This window comes from Psammomys obesus, unplaced genomic scaffold, assembly GCF_907164565.1.
Source record: "Psammomys obesus unplaced genomic scaffold, mPsaObe1.curated_primary_1811, whole genome shotgun sequence".
NCBI lineage: Eukaryota > Metazoa > Chordata > Mammalia > Rodentia > Muridae > Psammomys > Psammomys obesus.
In genome coordinates, this window is record NW_026591086.1 from 10,391,528 (window position 1) to 10,414,821 (window position 23,294).

The 23,294-nt window shown below is 38.8% G+C and overlaps 2 protein-coding genes across 8 annotated transcripts in view; one reads left to right on the top strand and one right to left on the bottom strand.

Moving 5' to 3' along the window:
• Rcbtb2 (RCC1 and BTB domain containing protein 2) overlaps positions 1-7,253 on the top strand; it is a 36,221-nt gene extending 28,968 nt beyond the window's left edge. For all 7 annotated transcript variants that reach the window (XM_055609692.1, XM_055609688.1, XM_055609691.1 and 4 more), the window contains 2 exons: positions 1,520-1,650; positions 5,622-7,253. In XM_055609692.1, the coding sequence (XP_055465667.1) occupies positions 1,520-1,650; positions 5,622-5,762 (272 nt within the window). In that variant the 3' untranslated portion in view covers positions 5,763-7,253. The remainder of the gene's footprint in view (positions 1-1,519; positions 1,651-5,621) is intronic.
• A 2,947-nt stretch (positions 7,254-10,200) lies between these two features.
• The window catches only part of Rb1 (RB transcriptional corepressor 1), a 104,617-nt gene continuing 91,523 nt past the window's right edge, over positions 10,201-23,294 (bottom strand). Inside the window, exons 19-24 of the mRNA XM_055609863.1 lie at positions 22,852-22,965; positions 22,585-22,748; positions 19,484-19,514; positions 15,883-16,025; positions 15,325-15,374; positions 10,201-12,077 (exon numbers count right to left, since the gene is read on the bottom strand). Coding sequence (XP_055465838.1) covers positions 12,004-12,077; positions 15,325-15,374; positions 15,883-16,025; positions 19,484-19,514; positions 22,585-22,748; positions 22,852-22,965 — 576 coding nt within the window. The 3' untranslated portion in view covers positions 10,201-12,003. The remainder of the gene's footprint in view (positions 12,078-15,324; positions 15,375-15,882; positions 16,026-19,483; positions 19,515-22,584; positions 22,749-22,851; positions 22,966-23,294) is intronic.

The window sequence follows — 23,294 nt, forward strand, 5'->3', positions numbered from 1 at the left end:
GTGTGTGTGTGTGTGTGTGTGTGTGTGTGTGTGTGTGTGTGTGTGTGTGTGTACCAGGCCAGCCTGGTCTACAGACTGAGTTCCAGAACAGTCAGGGCTACACAGAGAAACTCTGTCTCAGGGAAAAAATATATATTGAAGTAATATAAAGTGTTTGAAGATGCATACAGTGGTCATCTGTGCTTTACCCATGCTCACTCCATGAGTGTGCTCTGATCCACTCCAGTGAACTCTGTCTGTCTTCTACATTACACATGGTATCTTGTCTGAATTTTATTAGCAGAGATCACAAGGACCAGGTAGCTGAGGGGAGGCCAGACTGAGATCCTGATTACAAGTTAACCTTTTGATCAGGGACACCTGGGTCTGAATGTAGATCTAGCCTACATAGGTTCCCAAGGGGTTGGACTGCTGGGCTCGCAATGGTGGATTCCATTGATGCCAGGGCAGAGGACCCACAATGGCTTAGCTCAGGTGCACACATCCTCAGCTGAACTCTTACTGGTGATAAATTCTGACATTTTTGCTAACTAACAAGCCCTCTAGTGAAGATTCAAACAGCAATATTTGAAAATTAACAGGATCCTTCAAATGCCTATTGAATATTCCTGGTTAGAATAGTCCAAATTGGGTTAAAATGAAATGACTTATATATATCAGTCTCCATTGAATTATTTAAAGGAGATAACATAAGAGGAAATATCAGCATTCATTAGTGGTACTTAAAACAAAGGGACCAAAGCTCATTTGGAGAAGTATGTGAGGGCTGAACATCAGGTCATGCACAGGGATAATAGTCCAGCCAAAAGAACCTAAGAAGAGTTACTAATTCAGAAAAGAAAAACATAAACAAGTGACAGAGTGCCCAGGGTCAGAGCCTGTCCCCCACATTAAACTCTGGGTGAATGTTGAATAAGAGAAAACCACATCAGCCTCTGAATTTGGCCATGTGAGGCCCATTTACATATGTGGATTCACTGTGGGGCAGCAGAACACAGTGGGAGGTGAAAAAAGACAGCAATTATAGACTGCTCTCTAGTTTTGCTAAAAAAGGAGAGGAAAGCTGTGTTGGAGGAGTGGAGGCTGATGTGCCCATGAAGGGTATTCCTTTGTTGTTTGAAGGTAGGGCTTGAGCCTGCTAACCTTGTGCACTGCACCACTGACCTTTGCCCAACTCCAACCCCGCCAGTTTTCTTTTTTTTTTTTTTAAATTCTGACATGTATGCTGAGAAGTTTCTGCTAATTCAGGAGAGGGTAACTGAGAGAAACACAAACCTGTCATTTTGTTTCTAGGAAAAATCATTCAAGCCATTCTTTGGTTAGCTCTTGTTTTCCAGTAACTTTTCTCAGTGTGAGCTCAGCTCATCTGCCTTCTTAGGGCACTATGACTATAGTTCACTCTGTCAGTGCTGCACGGAGCTCATTGTGCCTGATGGAAGCAGTACTCATATCCTTTTGAATGCTAGAGTTGAGGTCAAGTGCTCAGAGTACACACACAATAAATTCTTCTTTCCATTAGGATTGCTAGATCTGGCTACATTTTATAGTGAGACTCGGCTGAAAAAGCTCTGTCAGCAAACTATCAAACAAGGAATCTGTGAGGAGAACGCTATTGCTCTGCTCTCTACTGCTGTGAAGTACGATGCTCAGGTAAGAAAAGCAAGCCACTGACAGTAAGCTCTAGGCACATGAAAATGGAACATACAAAATTAATGAAACTACTAGAAAAACTGTGATTATAGTGTTATAAAATGTGACTCAGTAACATCAAAGGAAAACACTATAAAAGACTGGTAGACCTGATTTCTAGTGATTAAAATCTTTATACATCAAGTGTGAAATGATTCACAGGTAAAGGAGCTTTCTGCTAAGCCCAAGAATGTGAATTCAGCCCCTAAAACCCACTTATGGAAGCGGAGAGCTGACTCCAAGCTGTCCTCTGATTTCCATATGTGCTGTGACATATACCTTGTACAAGCACACACACACACAGAAATAAATCAAGTAAATGTCACATTGGGAAAGCATGTTTATAACATAAAATAAAGCAAGTTCTTCATGGTAAAAAAGGAAAGGAAAATATGGGCAGTTTGGAAGCAAAAATGAACCAAAGAACAAATGGAAAACATAAATATCCATGGAGGAACTGGGAGATCCCTCTGTCATTAAGGTGCATATACTGGCACGGGGAGATTAGACATGGTTTTATTTCCGTCTCTGCTTTCTTCCTGAACTTTCTACAGTGGCTGTGTATTATTATGATAAAGAAAGGAAGGAAAACTTATTTTAGAGCTAAATCTGTCGGAAACAGGCCATAACTTCTTGGAGTCAGTTTCCTTTTGGTATAAGGATATCCTCCCCATTGATTTAAAAAAAAAAAAAAAAAAAGAGTGGTAAAAAGAGAATGCCTTTTCCTTTTTTGTAAACAGTAACATGCTTATGTAGGAAATTGTAAGTCTGAGGGAGGAAACGATGCATGGAGCAGACATTATGACTGTCCTTTTTCATAGGGCATGGTTGCCCCATCCCCAGGTCAGAGCTTGATCTTCCTTCCTTTACTTTCTATTACAAACTTTTTTTGTGTATGGTCTAGGCATTGAATTTTAAGGCTTTATACTTGCCAGGCAAGAGCTGATCTCTAAGCTATATCCCCAGCCCTCCTCTGTTATGAAGCAGGATCTCACTGTTAGGCTAGGTTTGAGCTTGAGCACTTTGTAGCCCAGACAGGCTTCGGACTTGCCATCTTCTTGCCCTCAGGCTCCTACATGTCTTGAAGAATAGGCCTGAGCCACTAGGCCTGACTTGTATATATTCCTAAGTACCTGCAGTTTCATTTACATTCAATATTTAAATAGAAACCAAGAGCCCCCTAACTGTATCCACATGTAGTAGGTTGGCTGTAGGGAGTGTCCAATAAGGAGACTATGTCCAGCAGTAAGTGGAAACAATGGTCTCATCCAAGTCTTTGGCTATAGGAATGGTGAAAAGTGGATGGATTGTAACTATACTTAAAAGATAAAGATATCATTGTTGATGACTTGATGGCGACCAGGAATGACAGTTTAAGGTTCATGCCAAGGCTTTGGCCTGAGTAACTGAAAAGATGAATTTTTTTCTGGGAGATGGAGCATGGCAAGGAGCAGCATTTTAGGAGATGCACTTAGGAATCTGGTCTCAAGGACCTATGAAACACCCAGGGAGCCAATAGCATAACCCAGTCTGCAGTTCACAGTGAAGGGCCTGAGAACTGTCAGGCAGCTGTGTTACAACACAGACAGAAGTGAAGATTCCAGTAAGGAGACACTAGTAGAGGGCACTACAGAGGAACAAGTACCAGAATAAAGCCATTCCACTTGAGTACTTTTTAAAATTTTTATTATTTATTTTAATGTCAAGTGAAAAATGAAATTTCAAATATTTGGAAATACACAAGTCAGACTAGGTGATTCAGGAGGTGATATCCTGAAAGTAGGAAAGACTTGCGTTTTAGGAAGAAATCATCAAGTACATTAAAGCCCTGGTAAGTCAAGGTACATGTTCAGATCTGCCAGTGTGAAAGCTACAGTGTTGCAGTGCAGCGTTTCAGGAAGGTGTGCCCAGGGAGAATGGAAGCGAAGGAACGGAGAGATGTGGGAACCAGACACAGCTTTTCCGGGTAATTTCACTTACAGATTTAACAGGAAACAGATTGAAGGGCCGGTTAAAAGATAAATCAAAGCATGTTTGTGTGAAAAGGGGAACAGTACATTGAAACACAAGCCGATGGAGAGGGACAGTGGCTAGAGCAGATGGGTAGATGGGGCAGGTGGCCTAATGATAGTGAGGAGGCGAGCCTTTTATCCATTGTGGACCACTCACTAGAATACCCCAATGAGGAATGTCTACACATCTGTAGCAGGAGGCAGGAGATGTGAGGGAAAGGCCTTTATGGAGCCTCTTGTGAGCAAAGCAGGAAGTCACGTTCAAAATGAGTAAGAGGAAGTACTTAGACAAAGTGTGAGTCATGTTGGAGAAGAATGAACAAGAAACCAAGGCGTCTGTATTTGCCTGCCAGAAGTAAGAGCCCTTATTAAAATGTGGATGTGTAAGACAGTAGCATCAGAGTAGAGAAAGTGTTTGAAAGATAGTTAAAGACTTGTCAGAATTCTCTGATAAGTCAATTCAACTCTGTATCAATTTATTGAATCCCAGGAACTCTTTCTGAATACCGTTACAAGAATCATGGGAAATTCTCAGTCCAAAAAGTAAAGGAAGATAGAGCTAAGTGGTCGTTTCTTGGGGTCATTTTGATTTCCCAGTAATCAGGAACTATCCTGGCTCTGGATCTATAAGATATTGCAGTGCTCAGCTACCCAATTCCACAGCATCAGTACTGGTGTGGCATAGGCTTAATTCCTCCATCCTGTATAATTCAGCGTAAGAGGAACCACTCTGTCATGTTTGTTTCCTATGCTGTCTGCTGCTGAGTGGCTCTCGGGGTATTTGTCATCTATACAGACAGCATGTTTGTTGTCATGTGAGTACATGGCAGTTCCATTTTGTCTTCAAGAGCTCATGTGGGACAGAAATGTCATGCTGCTACTGAGACCCCAGCAGACTGCTGGTCTGTTGTGGGATGGCATATTACATTTTTCTTGTGTAACTGGTTTTCTTTCTCACAAGGGAAAAGTCCTGTGGGCATGTGTGCATATTGGCATGGTTGTCCACATTGATTTCTCTGTTGCTGATAATCTCAGTTTGCATTCATTTTCAGCATTTGCTAGAGTTCATATGTATTTTGAGAAACAACTATAATGGGCAATGCACATATATAATTTCTTGGGAACGGTTGGGAGCTTTGTATTTTATAAAAGCTTCAACAACAGAGACAGAACTTTAAAATTTGGACACGAACAGTTACCCTTATGCTAGGTCAGCTCATACCTGGGTGTAGAACACTTCCTTAGTAAGCCTAGTGTGCACAAGGCATTGAGCTCATTCTCAGCACTGATTTTATATAAATACACCTATTTGTATTGGTATACATGTAAATCTATAAACTTTGGTTCGGGACTGTTTTTGGTTCTGAAGATTGCACCTAGAGCCTCACATGACAAGCACACACTCTGCCACTTAGTGACACCCCCATTAAGATTACTGAAGGTGTAATGCGATGAAATCCACCCATCACTCCTGTTATCCTGCAGAGAAAAAATAAGGATAGTAATGATCTGGGCTTGCTGGCATAACCATTTGCCTTGGGGTCTCCTCTTTCTTCTACCGTCTGTCTCTTCACAGGCAGAGGCATTTAACACACTGGGAACACAGTGCTTTTAACAAGTATTGAAAGGGAATGAAAGAATAGCAAGCATTCTTGCTAGGGAAAGGTACTGAAGGATGCCTTTGCGGAGGTTCCTCTCTTGGAAGAAAAGGCTAGATGCTTTGCCCTGGCTGCATTGGACTCTTCCGATATTTACTCTTTCAGAAACATGGAATAATTGTAGTTAATAGTTGCTATAATGGAATTGTGCTGCTGACATTCCCTCCTACTGGCTTCTCTCAGATCCTTTTTCTGAGAGGAAGTCTCTTGGTGGCATTGCACTGAGAATACAGATTCTTCAAGCTGTTGTTGTTGTTCCTAGGACTTAGAAGAGTTCTGCTTCAGGTTTTGCATCAACCATCTGACTGTAGTAACACAAACATCAGGCTTTGCAGAAATGGACCACGATCTTCTGAAGAACTTCATCAGCAAAGCCAGCAGAGTTGGAGCCTTTAAGAACTGATCCTGAATGTGGAAAGGAATGCTTAAGCCCTTCCATTCACCCCCACTCCCAGAAAGATAAATACAAATACAAAAATAAAAGCCATTGACAACTTCTGTAATTAACAGTGTTGATGAGAGATATAGCTGGCCATATTCTTATGTTCTATCCTCTCCATCTGCCTAACCAAAGGTTTTCAATAGCAGGCACTGAGTGCTCTAACTGGAAATGAAACACTCACTTCAAGTGACAATGTCCCAGCTTCTTGGGTAGGGGAGGACTTTGTGTCCACCTCCCTTCTCCAAGCAGGTATCTGTCTGGTGTGAGCTTGTACATATCTTGTACATGCTGTCAGTCTCTGATTTCATACATGTTTAGGAGTAACTGGCTAACATAAATAGTTTCCAAGACTCCATGATTATTTGTGTGCTTTTTTTTTAAGAGAGAAAAAGAACATTTAGTTGGGTAGGTAGGAAAGTTTGGAGGTTCTGGGAGAAGTTGAAGTAGAAAAAGGATATAATGAAGATACGAAAAATAAAAGACATCACCTAAAAAATGAAATTGTCATTATAGTAATCATTTCTTTCTTTGAGACACTTAAGGTCTTTTTCGGACACTGATGTATTACCTATGCTAGAGGAATGGTCCAATATTCAACTGGCTAATGTACAGTTACACAAGGAATGCTGTCACTCTAACACAGTGCCTTGTTTTATAAAAGGGACTCGGTTAATTTACTGTCAATCCTAAGGATGCACTGAGAACAGTTAGCTTGGGTGAAAACTTAGAAATCTGTAATTGCTGATATTCATATTCTTCTAGTTTGTAGTTCTAAAACATAGTAGTTGATTTAGAGCATTAATCAGAATTCACAAAAGGCCTTAGCAACTAAATTGTCAAAGGCCCAAGGGCTAGTTTTAATTTTCTACTTTCCAAGCTAACTTCTCATGTGGCATTGTTAGAAAGTATTAACTTTGAATGTAATTTCTGGATTTGCATGCCTTCATGTATTTGCATAAAGCCTTGCTCTTCTTTATATTGAGGATCTCCCTCTGTAAGACTTACTGTTTTTCTTGTAGCTTTTATGTCACTATAAAATAACTTTTTTTTGTTATTTTGTTTTTGTTCTGTGTAGCCTTGACTCTCCTGGAACCCACACTGTACATCAGGCTGGCCTCAACCTCACAGAGATCCACTTGCCCCAGGCCTTCGGAGTACTGGGATTAAAGGTGTACACCACCACTGCGCAGCTAAAATAAGTTTCTTAACCTTGAAGCAGTAAATACTATATAGAAAGGAACTACCACATTTAATGGGTAGCATTAATGTGATAAAGTCTGCATTTTTAGACAAAAACAAGCCACCTTGCAGCAAAAGAGAAACTAACTGGACAAGATGTAGCATTGGATACTTCTAAGTGTCTCACAATATGATATAAAGGAAACCTTTTTGGAAATAGAAATCTTGTTCTCATGTATAATTATTTGATAATAAAGTACTTACTTGATAGAACAGATTGTCTTCTTAAATTGTTGAACAACAAAATAAAAATCAAGTATCAACTTTTTATCTTATAGCTATATAAAAATCCCTTTAATGATCTGTACTTGTTAAAAGGAGATATTTGGATGTCTTCTAGCAAAGTTGACAATACATAAATGGTTCCTGTTTTTAAAAATCCAGTTTTTCACTTTATAGCCTTTGCTGTTTATTGGTAGGGTTCTCTACAGTCACAACTTAGGAAGTGAATCTCTATAGATGGATGGGTAGATGGATGAATGGGTGGGTGGGTAGATAGGGAGTTAAAGTGTTTATTGAAATCACTTACAGCCTGCAGTCTAGCAATCCAACAGTGGCTGGCTGTGAGTAGAAAGTCCCAAGAATCTAGTAGTTGCTCAGTCCCACAAGGCTGGATGTCTTAGCTGGTCTGTATATGATGGAATCCCAAAGAGGTAGGCTTGAATGCCAGTGAAGGAATGGATGTGCTAGCAAAGCGAGGACAAGCAGACCAAAAACAAAAGCTTCCTTCTTTTAAGTCCTTATAAGGACTTAAAACAGGAGGCACCCCCAATTTTAAAGGTGTGCCTTCCAACCTTAAAAATCAGTCTTTGCACTCTAAAGGTATGGACTACAAATGGATGGATTCACCCACTTCAAACAGACAATCTTTCACAGGTGTGCCCTCCATTTCTGGACTGTACCAGGGATAGTCAAGTTGACAACCAAGAATAGCCACCAGTTACTATTACTGTGATATCTTGACCAAAAAGAAACTTGGGAAGGAAAAGGGTTTATTTCAGCTTGCAACTCTCATGGCAGGATATGAAGTAGATGCTATGCCATTTGGGTGTGCTGCTTACTAGCTTTCTTGCCATGGCTTGCTTAGCCTGCTCTCTTATCTGACCCAAGACCACTTGCCCATGGTGGCACCATGGGTGCCACTTCACACACTGGCCCAGGACCTTTCATACCAATGATTAAGAAAATGCCTGACAGACTCACCCATAGGCCAGTCTTAGGCACTTTCTCAATTTCAGGTCCCTCTTCCCAAATAACTCAAGCTTTTGTCAGGATAGTTACGTGTTTTCAAGACTTTTTTTTTTCAGTTTTATATTTCACAAGCTGAGAAGGCACAGATAACATTCCTCTGTCACCACCTCACCAACATGTGTTACCTTGTCACTTTCAGCATCTGCTCCAGAGTGGTACATTTATAACAGCTGATGAGATTATACCCTAAATCCCATGAAAGCCAGTTTATGAGTTTCACTCCTGGTGTTGTATATTCTGTGGGTTTGGACAATCATACTGGCTCATCTCCATTGTTAACAGTACACATGGAATAGCTCTGGTCTACCTATCCCTTCCCTTTTGTCTATCCTAATCCCTGGCAACCACTGATCTTTCAAATATGTATTTATGTGTTGAAATACTTTTCCTGCGTAACTGTATGTGCAGCATATATGTGCCTATTACCTGCAGACGGATTCCCTGGGACTAGAGTTCTAAATGTAAAGCTTATGGGTGCTGGGAACTGAACCCAGGTCCTCTGCAGGAGCAACAAGTGTTCCTAACAGCTGAGTCATCCCTATCCCATCACTGTTCTGTTTCTGTCTTCATAGTTTTATCTTTTCCAAAAGGTCACTGAATTCTGAGCATGTAGTTTTGTTCACAATGGCTTCTTTTACTTAGACACCTCAGATTCCTCCATTGTCTTTCCATGGCTTAATAGTTTCTTTTTAGTGATAATATTCCACTCTCTGGATGCACAAGTTTATCCATTCATGTTCTGAAAGGTATCTTGATTGCTTCCAGTTTTACACAATTGTGAGAAAGTGGCTGAACAACTGTGTACAGGTTTTGCATAGACATGTTCTCAGCTCCTTGTACTAAATAAATCACAAGGAATATACTGTGATCTTATGATAAGGTTATATTTAGATTTATAAGACACTGCCAAGCTGTTGTCCCATTAGCAATGAAGGAGAGTTCTATTGTCACCAGCCTTTGGTGATGTTGGCGGTTCAAATTCTGCCCATTCTAGCAGGTTTAGTGCTGCCATTGTTTTCCTTGGCATCTCCTGGATAATGTATGATGTGGACCATCACTGCACGTGCTTACTTGCCATCTGCTGCTTCTTCAGTGAACTAACTGGATAGGTCTTTGGCTCATTTTAAAATTAACTTGTGTATTTTCATTTTGTTGAGCTTTAGGAATTCTTTGTATATTTTAGATAAGAGTCCTTTATCAGATGTATCTTTTGCAAACAAACATAGAACTTGTCACTTTATCTTTTTTCCACCTCTCTTTAAAAAAAAAATGTTTTTAGGTCTTCTGTGTAACTCAAGCTGGCTTCCCATACATACCCTCCTGACTCAGTTGCTGAGTGCCACGATTACAAGCATTTGCCACCACAGTCAGATTTTTTGATCTTGTAGTTTTTTTTTTCTTCTGTTTTTTGTACCCGTCTAGTGGAGTTAGCACAGACACCTCTCGTTCTGAAGCTCAGTCTATGTCTGTAGCCACCATCAAATCCTTACTAACTTGCTACTGTAAATGAGCCTCCTGTCATGTTTGGATAGATTTGTTGTTTATCAACAAAGGAATATTCAAATATAGGAAGGTCCTGTAGCTACCAGTTGGCAGTTAAATAAGCACCTATTGTCCCATCTTGATCCTTCTTTGTGCCTTATGGTGCTGGTTGCTTTTAAGGCTTCAGTGTCTCCCTGTTCCTGCCTGCTTTTGAAAGGGTCTCATAAAGCACATAGGTTTTAAAAAATTTCATTTCTTAAAAACTGAGGCAAAAAGTAACAGAATTAATACATATTAACATTCTATAAAGCATGTATGCCTCAAAAGCACATTTCTATAAATCTCAGGATTGTCAGAATGGATGAGACATTAGGGAAAAGATGGTATACAGAAAACACTTAACACAGAGACCATATCACACCAGTAAGACTCTTAACAACTAATTTATTTTAAAATAGACAAACTATTATAGAAAATAGGGACATAGCAATTTGAATGTATAGTTTTAACCAGTACAAAAACAAAACCAATAGTGCAGGGTCTGCAGCTTTAAGAAATCTCAATACAGGATCTTTGAAAAGTCCTCTAATTCTGTCACTAATTCTAACTTGAACTTACTAGCAAAAGACCTAGAAGTATGGTAAGCCCTTGACCTAAAACCTAACTAATCAGTATGATGTTCATGCAAAACTTAATGAAGAAACGGGGTAAGCTGTCTATTGCTTTTGTTATTGAGATAACTATCAAACTAGTAAAACAAAGTAAATTGAGGAGAAAAATAGAAGTTTGTTTTTTAAAAAGACCAGATCTTTTCAAAAAGTGTGGAGTTTAGAAAAAGTGATTTTCTTAAATGCTAGCTGATACTACCTTAAATATCACCTATTTTAAATTATACCATCTCTAAATAAGTTAATCCCACAAGATAATTTAAATACACCTTTAGGTGGAGGGGTGAAGGGAGTGCCTCTTTTTTCACTGCAGCTATTTTCATCTGAAGCTTCTGCCCAGCATCAGAGAGAACATTAAGCCTAACTTATAAACGCCTTTGATTACTTGCAGTAATGCTGGACTAGAAATAGTGTGGCTTGGAATGAGCCAGTGTTATTAGACCAGATTGGCTTAAAAAAAAAAAAAAAGATAATTGCCAGTTCAAAAGAAACCTGGAAGACATGTACCATTCCAGAGAAAACACAAATGTCCCCAACTTTAGAAGAGCAGAATAAATTGTTGAGAAGCAATTAGACACTTATATGAGGAAAAAACTTGAAGGCTCCTATAGCTAACAGTCTGCTTGTGGAACAAATTAATTTGTATCTTGATTCTTCAGGACCCAGAAACATTAGAAAGTGCACTTGAGTTGTACTGTACTAGGGTCCTCTGCAGCACAGCTGTGGCCAGACTTGACTTTCAAGTACTGCATAGGTACTTATAGATTCAGTAATCTGAATGAGTAAAAGAAAAAAAAACCTGGAGTATTATCAATAATCTTCAGTTTAAAGCATGAGTTGAACGAATAAAAAATCAATTCTTACAGGTTCTGAGGTATGAAATCTGTGTCAGTAGTAAGACAGTATCATATGTTTATACTTTTTTTTTGCTTGTATTTAAAAGGTAAAATATGTAAAACAAACACACGGCACATTAGATTCTAATATTAAAATAAGCCCAATGTACAGAAAGTAGTACTTTTCCCCGGTTTGTAACAATCTGTTTCAGTAGAAGAGTCAAGATAATTTGGTTGAAAGTGGACAGTCAATCAACTTGCATTTGGAAGACAGGACACATTTTCTAAGGGCATTCACGTTAAATTAAAAAAAAATACATATAAATTAATAAAAACCAAGAGCAAACATCACACATGTGCCATGAGGAAAGGCAAAGTAGTCAGCCAGGCATAAGGAGGTTGTTAGGACCCCCTCCAGAGGCAGCCTCACTTCTGAGGGCAGCAGGCTCACGTTGGAAATGCAAACAATCTGCTTTCATGTTTTAAATGGCATGATCGGCACAAGATTCTCAATCCTGTGTACTATCAATTCTATACCATTGATTACAACATTGAAGTGGCTTAGGAATCACCCACACAAATATTCAGCTTGTACCTGCACATTTTATATCTATAACACGAGTAAACACAGCCATGAGCAGGACCTGGGCACATCCATGAGAAAGAGTCATCCATGAGACAGTCAGGTGTCCCCCAGGATCCACAGTGTCCAGGGTCCTAAGATTCTCACTTTTCTTCCTTGTTTGAGATATCCATGCTATCATTCATTTTCTGCTTTTGCATTCGTGTTCGAGTAGAAGCTGAAAAAACAACAAAGAATTGAATAGTGCTGAGGATGCTGGGTAAATGACCTGGGGCTACCATGTCTACCATATCCATGTCAAGTAGTAACTGCAGCTCCGAACCCTGCAGTGTCTCCCAACAGATTTTTGGTTTCCACATGGTGTCTTGCCAAATAGCCCATTCTTGTCTTGGACGCATGCTCCTCCTGTCTAGGTCACCAAGTGCTGGGATTACCATATCTACCTAACTTTTTAAAAGCCATATTCCCCTGTTAAATCTTTTCCCTCAAGTTATACCACCAGAATGTCTAGTTGTTTTGATGTCTGTATTGAATGTTTGTATATATAAATTATAAAATAAATCTGGAAAGGATTGGAAGAGCTTGAAAATGATCAAAACACATCATACAACATTATATATATATTATATATACATACCTACATATATGATGTTGTTATATATGTGTGTATGTATACATTTATATACATAATATAATGTATACCTCAAACATTTTTTAAAAATACCAGCTGGGTGGCCGTTGGTTCACACCTTTAATCCCAGAAGCAGGCAGAGCTTTGTGAGTTTGAGGTCAGTCTGGTCTACAGAGCGAGTTCCAGGACCGCCAGAGCTTCTAGAGAGATGGCTTAGCAGTTAAGAGAATTGGCTACTCTTCCAAAGGACCCGAGTTCAATTCCCAGCATCCACATGGCAGCCCACAACTGTCTATAACTCCAATTCAAGGGGATCTGACACCCTCACACTCTTACAAGCAGGCAGAATACTAATATATGTTTAAAAACAAAGCAATATTTCTTTGTGACCAAACACAGCCATGTACATTCCTACATGCAAATCACTGCAGACCACTAGTCTAGAGATACTGGAATCAAATTTGGCCACTTGAACTACCTAGAGCCATGACTCCTGGCCTGCAGAGTGAATGCTATTTTTTTCACAAAGGTGGGCATTCCCCTGGCCCCCAAAACGTTTTTTTAAGATAGCTTAAACTGGGCATGGACATTTTAAAAGCAAGTAATTGTTAATTGTGAGATGGTCAAAATCAGAACATTTAAATTACTACAACAACAACAAAAAACAACTTTTGACTTTATGCATAAAAATCATGTTTTTAGCCAGTTGTGGTGGTGCACACTGTGAGGATTTGCTGAAAGAGGCAGAGGCAAGAGGACCACAAGTTTGAGGCACCTGGGCTACACAGTTAAAAAAAAAAAATCATGTTTTAATATATAAAATAAAATGGAAGTAATACTGTCTAAGGAAACAAATGAGAGAAGGAAGGGCCACAGAAGGGAGAGTAGAAAGATGGGATGCTCTTGGGGCTGGAAAGATGCCTCAGTGGTTGAAAGTACATGCTGCTCTTGGATAATCCATAGCTTTTGGCTGCCTGTAACTCCACATATGTATATACATACATACATACATACATACACACACACACACAGGCAGGCACATACACATCTTTAATAATTAAATAATTATTTGGCATCTCCAAAGCTAAAATAATTAAATCTAACAAAACAAAATCTTGACTTTACAGATAGATATTTTTAATTAAAAAAAAAAAAAAACTACAAAGAAGTGCTAGGAAATAGTCCTCTGGTCAGGACTCTGCATTTAATTGCCAGCACTAAAAACAAATTACAAATACTCACACTGTCCCAGAATGACTGTGAACTTTTGATGCTCCCATCTCCACCTCACAAAATGCTTGGATTAGTGTGCACGACACCTGGTTTACCACAGGGTTGAGGATGAACCCAGACTTCCTGCATGCTTCCAAGTGCTCTGAAAACAGCTGCAGCCCAGTCCTGGCCAGCGAAAGCACAACCTGGAGTGTCTTATTTGGCTTCAGAGCATCAAGCTCCATTTGCTTGTCCCTAATTTTCCAGTTGCAAAAACATCCTGAGCTTCAGCCTGCCAGCCATGGAGCCAGCCATGACTCCGTATGTCACCAGGAAGTGTACTGACTATAGTGACAGACCAGACCTCTTCTCTGAGGAAAAGATATCATCTTACAGCTTTCTGCCCCTTGTAACACATGGTTTTTGGGCTTCAAATTTTGTTATAAATGCCCTGTCCTTCTCATGTATCTTAGTGGGGTATACACACAACTATTTAAAAGATAAAATAGAAATGTGTTGATACATGAAACTAGTATTTTGAATGCTTAGCATATTTAACTTTGACTCAAACAACATACCTCAGGGGAAAAGGCTTTAAAAACCAGCCAGAAGTACAGTTCTACTGGGTGCTTTTTGGTACAGCTAGCATCTCCAAAGCTTGGCTGAAAATCCCCATCGTACTCACTGGCACAGACTCCCACAAGCTCCTAAATATTTTTACTCTTCCAAGTCCCTTTCTTTGCCTTTGATCTTGCACCAGGTACAGTCACTACCACAGCTATGTACTTAAGACAACCAGAAACACTCAGCAAATACTGCTTCCTCTAGCTACTTAATATTTTTATAGTCTCATAAAAGCTTAAGATAAAATTCCATTTGTCTTACTATTCCAAAAGCAGTTGATTCGTTTTATTGACTTGCTGTGTGTACACATGTCTGCCTGTTGCAGTGCTGTAACTCAGGATCCTGTACACAGAAGGTAGCAAACACTCTGCCACTCAGTGATAACCCCTGACCCTTCCATTCCAAATTCCAGTCACACTGACATTTGGAAAATTACCTGATCTTAATTTTAAAGATTTTCACTTCCAGTAATGAAAAACCTTGTCTGAAACTGTCTCAAAGCCTTCAGATTAAGGGCGTCTAAAAAATCCCTGTAGGTTTATGCATGTTCCACTGACAGCCCTAAAGTTGTGTGCACACCACCAGCACTAACTGGACTCAGTGGATCTTAAAAAGGAAGAAGGATATTAAGCTGGGAGTGGCATCTGCGGGGAGTGACCTGGGAGGATCGGGGAGATGGGCAGTGAGGGGTGGATATGACCAAAATACATTGTATATATGTATAAAATGTCAAAAAATGGTATTTTAAAGTACAGAGCAACATCAATGTAAGACTATTCCAGGCTCTTGGGAAGTGTGCCGACCTTCACTTTGTAGTACAAACGTAGCCCACCAGCGTCTAAGGAAAACAGCTACTCCCATTGGAGCTACAGTTTAAATGTGTAAATAACTGCCACCTGAGTGAATAATGTGTGCATTTCCTCACAGAGTGAAAACACTTTCTCAGTGAAAGCGGCTGCTTCTTCCTTGGATGCAAAGCCAGGGAGTGAGTACTTACTCATTTCTGCCAGTTTCTGTTGGAATTTGGACTCCACTGGGATATGTTTACTGCAGATTGAAAAAAATATATATATTTCAAAAGCATACATGCAATTTCCTAGTAATTCTGCTGCTTTCAGTGACATTTTATGCCATCATTTTAGTTTAATTTCAAAAGCTTCCAAGTTATCTAAAACAAAGATGTCATAAATTTATTTTTAGTGGTTCTTATAAAGCAAAATTTAGTATTTTTCAAGAGTGAGAATTTTTAAATTTAATGTTAACACTAATACATTTGTATCAGTAGCTGTGTAAGGCTATGTCTAGACTTCTAATACCTAAGTAGTCATGAATTTTCAGACGGCATCAGATCTGCACAGTTCTTTCCACGTCCTATTCCACACTAAGCTGTTTTCTCTTGCTTTTTCTCCCCGTGTTGGGATTAAAGGCGTGGGTCACCTTGGCTTTCATCTATTCTTCTTAGTTGTTTTCATACAGAGAGAACTGACAGGACAGGGCTGAGACTGGCTTAGCTCTCCACTGGGATCCCAGGAGCAAGTATCCCCATGGTTCCTACCTCCCATCTGCTTCATCGGATCCCTCGATGTCAAAGCGCAGCTTTTTCAGTGGTTTGGGGGGGTTGCCACCTTCAGCACTTCTTTTGAGCACTCGGTCACTATTACACACCATTTGGTTTATTTTCTGGAACTTCTCAGAAGTCTATAAATTATAGAGTTCTTATTTTAAACCATTAAATAACAACATTTTGAAGTTAGCAGCTACAAATTTAATTTTGAATGTCAAAAGTCAGAAGCAATTTCATTTTAATTCTCTGCCTTACTGGACTAAATGACAGCTTTTTAAAAGAATTAGCACAAATATGCCAATTCTGCCTTCATCAAATACCCATTCCTCCTGAATCTTCCCGTCTTTTCCAAGCATCTCTGATTCTCTGTCATTGCTGTGCTGTCAAGTGTGTCAGGTGTGCTGTGCTGTTGTCTCAGCCTGTGGCCTATCGGGGACTCACCTACACATAAAACCAGAGCTTTGGTCATGGAAGCAGTAGAGGTACATCAGATTTCTAGAACTGAAATTTAAAAATTTAAAAACCTTTTAAAAAGTTGTGATTTCGAGTTACATAGCAAGAGGGAAGACCGCAGGAAGTACGAGTCATCTCATGAGGGTATGTTGGCAGGTCATATGCCGATGCAGTGCAAGCTACCACTGAAAGGTTTTTAACTTGAATATTCAAAGAGTTCACAATTTTAGTCCAGGTAATATGACAGGACATGATGAGACCTTGACAAGAAGTGCCAGATCGGCACACCACCCCATCTCACCAGTAGATACGTATGTGGGAATAGTCCAACTCTCAACCTCCATTTCAGGACTGTCTCAGGCACGCATAGTGCATGTTAATTGAGCCAACAAATGAAGTCAGATGTTCAGAGAGAGGTTAAATGTGGGCTATTGGTGCATCAGACAAGCTCAGCTTCATTTAGTGAAAACATATTTAGGGTACATATTTATCATGACAGAAGCTAAGTCCCATGGCCCTATTTTAATATCTAGATTAATACATGTTTTCGCCACTGTTTTACAGGTGGTAGTAAGCAAAAAGTTTCATGACCTCTGTCTCATAGCTGCCTAGCTCCAGCGGATTTGCATGGTTCCACAAAGCCTCCTTTACAAAGCCTGGCAGCTGTAGCTCATCTTGAATCAGATATCATAACACTGAATATTTCTAACATGGACTTTTACATTTAATGTAGCATACAACCTTCAACCTACCTCTTCTCAACCTGTGACAAACCCTTTGGCAAACCTCTATCCCTAAAATTATTTACAATACAATTCATAATGTAGCAAAATTACAATATGAAGCAGCAATGAAAACAACTTTCTGGCTGAGGTCAGTACAACACGAGGAGCTGTGTAAAGGAGTTGCAGCACTAGCAGGGTTGAGGACCACTGCTCTAGAATGTGCTTTCATGTGAACACACACGTTCGCTCTCTCCCGCCATTTCTCTTTCCCTACTTTGCTTCCCCCTAAAACAGCGATTTTGCTATATAACCCATGCTGTCCTATACAAATCACCAAGTAGCCAAAGCTCACCACAAACTTTTTTCTTTTACTGAAACTAGACGTTGTTCACATAATATATTTTGATCACATTTCTCCTTTCCCAACTTCTTTGTGATTCCATTTTCCCTCCCATCAGAATTCATACACTGTCTCTTTTTAGAAAACAGGCATTAAAGAATAGTAATAAGTAAATAAGATAAAATTAACTAAAATAAGACAAAACAAACAGAAGAGAAAAGAGCTAAAGAAAAATCACAAGGTATACATACAGATGCAGAGACACAGGCTTGTACACATAAGAATCCCTTAAAACCACAAAATCAAAAGCTACAATGTATACACAAAGAACCTACAAGAATATAAAAACAAAACAAACAAACAAAAACTCTGTCAAAGCATTATGAGACAAAGAACTATAAAAGATTCCATTGTGTTTACTACTGGGCATGAGACCTGCCCATAAGGGTGGTTTGTGTCTCCAGAGAGACTCCATTAGAGAGAACTGATTTTTAATTTGCAAGTAACCACAAATTCTTGATCATCCTGCCTCAGTCTCCCAAGATTACAGATGTATACCACTGTGCCTGGCTCCTCATAAACCAATTATTTAAAAACAAATTATTATTATTATTAGTGTACAATACATGTGAATGTAAGCATGTACACATGCCAAGGTCAGAGGACAAACTTTTGGAGTCACATTTCTCCTTCCATCTTTTATGTGGGTTCTAGGGATCAAACTCAGGCAACTAGACTTGTTCAACAAATTCCTTTACCCTCTGCCCCATCCCACTATCTCAGTTCCTTATTTGTCAGAGAAAGCCTAGCATTGAGAGGAAGTGAAGGAGGGAGTGGAAAAGTGGGGTGAATAAGTAAATGAATGACCATTAGGGCACGTGTGGAAGGAGAACAGAAGGTCGGGCCATGCTGCTAATGTGAGGGTATGGTGCTTCATTTCAAAGTACCTCACTTCAAATCACAAGTTACTGATTTGCAAAACTTCTAGACATTTACATGAGATTATATACATACATACGGTATCAGAGAGGTATGTGGCCTTTGTCTTCTGTTCCTGCTCCTAAAACCCTGGGAACTTCCCAAGTGATAATGACAGGACCATCTTTTGTTCTAATAAGAGATCACTGATAGCATCAGTATGGGGTCAGAGTGTCAGCCAAATCGTGGTTAGAAGCTGAGAATTTTCAACCACAGTTCCTAACCTTCGGGGTGGGGAAAGTAGAAAGATACTTAGTTTATCAACTATTTGTACAAAATAGAGTTCTTAACATCAGGCCTGGGAGAGCTCTGGAGTTGCTGAACCCTCAGGTGTAGCTTAGGAACCCCAGTGGATATCACCCTATGTGTCTCTTCATCCGGCTACTCATCTGCATCTTTTGAAATAAACTAGTAATGGTCAGTAAACCATTTTCCAGAATTTTGTGAACATTCTAGCAAATGGTCAAAACAGAAAGGAAAGGTGTAATGAAAATTCCTTGACTTCTAGACAATTTGGATGCAAAATTGGTATAACCCAGGAACTTGCCACTTATAACTGGCACCTAGGAGAAGTTAATGACACGAGCCCTGGAACCTGTAGGATCCAAAGACAACTAGGTAATCAAGTCAAACTGAACTGAACTGGATGACACCAGCGATGTATAGAGTTGGAGAGCACACATTTCACTCTAGGAGTGCTGTGAGAATAACACTTTATGTATGTATATAAATGACTATTTATATGTATATTATATAATCTCAGAGAAATGTTTAGAAAAGAACTTGCAAGTTTACCAATTATGATATGATTCAAAGTTAAACCTGATTTGAAAATCAATGAGATGTCTTCCTCAATTCTATATAATATACATAGGGGGACAATATCTGGGACATATCTGGGCAATAGCATCTTTAAGCTGAAATTATGGAAATCTACTTCTTCTATAGCTGTAATCTAAATCACTGATGTCCATATACATATAGACAGCAACGAAATACCAAATAAAGGATGATGCAGGAGCACAGAGCATCATACTGTCCACTGTATTTTAGGTAATAGTCTATGACTCCATTTTTCATACAAACAAATACTCACCCCAAATGATTCACCAATTGAGACCAAGATTCTGTCAAGTTAAGATAAAATGTGAGTTAGTCGTAAAAACCAGACACAGACTGTGCAGATGTGCAGAGATGAACATAGATGCATCACTCTCAACCATCACAAGTCAAAGTTCTCTGGCCCTACAACCACCAACACCTTATATCCACTGGGGGACTGTTGTATGGGTGCTGGCGCAATTAAAACATAACCAGTCAGAGGGTTTTTGTTTGTTTGTTTTTCCGAGCTGAGGATCAAACCCAAAGCCTCAAATATGCTAGTCATGCATCCTACCATTGAGTTACGACCTCAGCTCTCTTAGATTTGGAACAAGAACTCTGGGTTTGCAAAGCATAATTCTGCCATGGCCCACATTTAAAGAGGAGGTCTAGAAAATTTTAAGATTATCTTTCTGGTCTTCATAAATAAACAACTGTAACTTCATTCTAATTTAAGTTACATTTGATACAAACTTACAAGTCAGTAAACAAAATTTAAAAGACCAGTAAGATGGTTCTGCACGCAGAAGCACTTGCAGGTGAGCCTGGTGACCTGGGTTTAGTCCCTGAAACTCACGGCAAGAGAGGAAGACTCCAGCAAGTTGTGCTCTGACCCTGACATGTGCACGGTAGCATGCATGGGCCCCAAGTAAATAAAATAAATATAAAACAAAACAACAACAATAATTTTTATATTAAAAAGATCTGGTGAGATGGCTCAGCAGGTAGAAACAATTGCTACACATACATGGAAACCTGAATCTCACTGCCAAAACCCACATAAAGGTGGGCAGAGAAGAACAGACTCTACAAGGCTGTCCTCTGACCATCACATGTGTGCCATGGCATGTGAGCCCCACTCCCCAACACATATAATTTAAAAATTTATTCTTATCAAGTAATAATCAGACTTTAATTAGGATTTATATTGGTATGTAGTAAATGCTATGTGTTATGTACCCTATAATCAGAGATCCTTATTATTCCATTTGTCTTTATTTTTGCCATACTGTTTATAGTTGTGTTTTATTTCTCATTATAGGGGTTGAAACTAGGGCCTTGTATATGCTAAGTGCTCTACCACTAAGCTACATCCCAAACCTTCTCTGACCTGTTACCTTGAGACAGGATCTCACAGAGTTGCCCAGCAGGTCATAAACCTGTGATGCTCTAGCTTTAGCCTTCTAAGTAGCTGAGATTACCGGTCTATGTTACTGGACTCAGTTATAATTTATATTTTTATAATAAAGTTGGAAAGGTATTTATCTAGCTCAAAAAATACTTGAAAATATACACATGGAACAGTAGCAATGTAGATTTATTGTCATCCATTTCCTTGGTAAGTGACATCCTTCCAAGGATATTTGATTAATCAGAATACTAAATATGATGCATGAACAGAATGCTAAGGTTAAGATTCTCTAAAGCCTTATCAGTAATTTGCCAATTAGGATGTTCACAGTGTAACTCTTTCTCTCTAAAACGAGCACCAATGCATGCTGGGCACGGTGGCTCACCCTGTTATCTAAGTACTTGGGAGGCTGAGCAGCAGTAAGACTGCTGTGAATTTGAGGCTACCCTGGACTAAAAATAGTAATACAGAACTGATTTCATTAAGATCAGCAAACAGACATCATTATAATCATAATATGGATTAATTATCACCATCAGAAATTTCCTAAGTATACATTGCCATGTCGTGTAAAAGCATGGGACTGTGTAAATTTAATTACGACATGATATGACATCTTAGTGTGTTACAGTATGAGGTGAAGATGCCTGTACAGATAATCAGATACAAAAAACATTAAACAAATAGAGAGGGATCCAAATATACATGATGGAGCTTTCCATCATATTTTCAATTATTTTTTACTTAATATTTTTCTACACTTGTGAACTTTTATCACACGTGTATATTACTCATGGAACTAAATGTCCTCAAAAGCTAATAGAGCCCTTTTCTCCTCGTTTGCTTTTCTTGCCCACCAGGTACAAACTACATGTACTAAGAAATTTCTGATGAGACTGCAGTCATTACAGTAGTTAATTGGCCTTCTACTTTATAAACATTATAAACTTATAAACTTTATAAACATTAAGCCAGTTTCAAATAGACCATGATAACATATAATTAGTAAAATGAAGGACTTCAAAGCAAGAGATATGACTTGTCATTGTACAGAATATTTCATCTGAGAATTTTAAAACAGTTTCACATTCATTTTGATGGCCACAGTGCCCTTCTGAAACAAGAAATGCCCAATGTAATGTAAAAAATCTACCACCAGAATTAACAAAGGTGGATTTTCTTAATTGATAGTAATCTACACTAAGACATCTTTATTTAAAAATGTATTATTAATGTGTATGTGTATGATCTGTGTGTATGAGTGTGAGCAAGCATATCAAAGTTAAAGAACAACTTGGAGAAGCTGTTTCTTTTCATCATAGATACAAAAATCAAATTCAAGTCATTAGGTTTGTAGGGCAAGTACTTTTATGGGGTCCATGTTGCCAGCCCTTATGACACCGTTTTCATAACAAGAACAATACTAAGATCCATAGAGTTTACAATGAATTTAGAATAAAGAATCTGGGTGTGATGGCATGCACCTTTAATTCTAATACTCAGGAAGTAAATGTAGGTGGATCTCTGAATATGTAGGCTGCCTGGTCTACACAGCAAGTTCCAGGCCAGCCAAGAGCTACATAGTGAGACCCTGCTTAAAATAAATTAATAAATAGTTAAATTAAAATGAACTACTTTGATGGCATATAAAACTATTAGTGTTTTGAGGCACACCTAAAAATTGGTTCTCAACCTATGTACAGATGAGACCTGAGTAGCAGGATAAGCTCATGAGTAAAATTACAAGCCCATCCAGGTAAACATATTTTCTTTGCCCCCAAATTCTTTCATACATTTACTTAATATATATAAGGAATTTAGATACCCAACAGCATAGCCCATTTTGAATAAAAAAAGCTTTACATTTTTATACCTAAATCAAAATTATCAAATATATATATTTGTGTGTGTGTGTGTGTGTGTTTGTGTATGTTTTAGCATTCCCTTAAAAAGGACACACCAACCTTGATCTTGGAGTCATTTTTGTGGGTGTTGGCAGACCTTCTGAAATTTTATAAGGACTCTTTAGAGGTGATATATAGATGTTACCTCCAGGAATCCGTAAGGGTGAACTAGAAAACTTGTAAGGACTTCGAGGAATGTGAGGTATTGGTGACAAGGTAGGAGGCTAGAAACAAAACAAAAGGAAAAAAGATAATTGATCTAATGCTTTGTTGGGATCCATTACTTTGTTATTAGATTTCATCAATTAAAAGATATTTTCAACATACCCTGGGGGAGGCATACTGTAAAATATTTGTTTTTAGCCTCTGCATGAAAACTGAGTTATAGAATACTATAATGGAATCAAACTCCTCTTCTCTGATCAAAACACGTTTAAAGGTCTGAGAAAAAAAAAAAACATGTTAAATACATTTAATAAATCTTTAAATTTTTCTTTTAAAATACTTGAACATAGCTATGCAAAAGAATGCATTTTATGTAGAAAACAATAATCTAAAAGGCTTCCTTTAACTTATTATAGATGCCCTATTCAAAGTGAAATGTTACCAAGGTGATCCAGAGGAGTCTGGATTATGATCAAAAGCCACAAGCACCAATCCCCACTATGCAGATAAAACCACTGGCCTGCAGCAGCTGCATCCCCTAGTCTAAGGGTTACAAAGTGTGCACAACTCCCTTGCAGGAAACAAACATTGAATTACTTATTTTG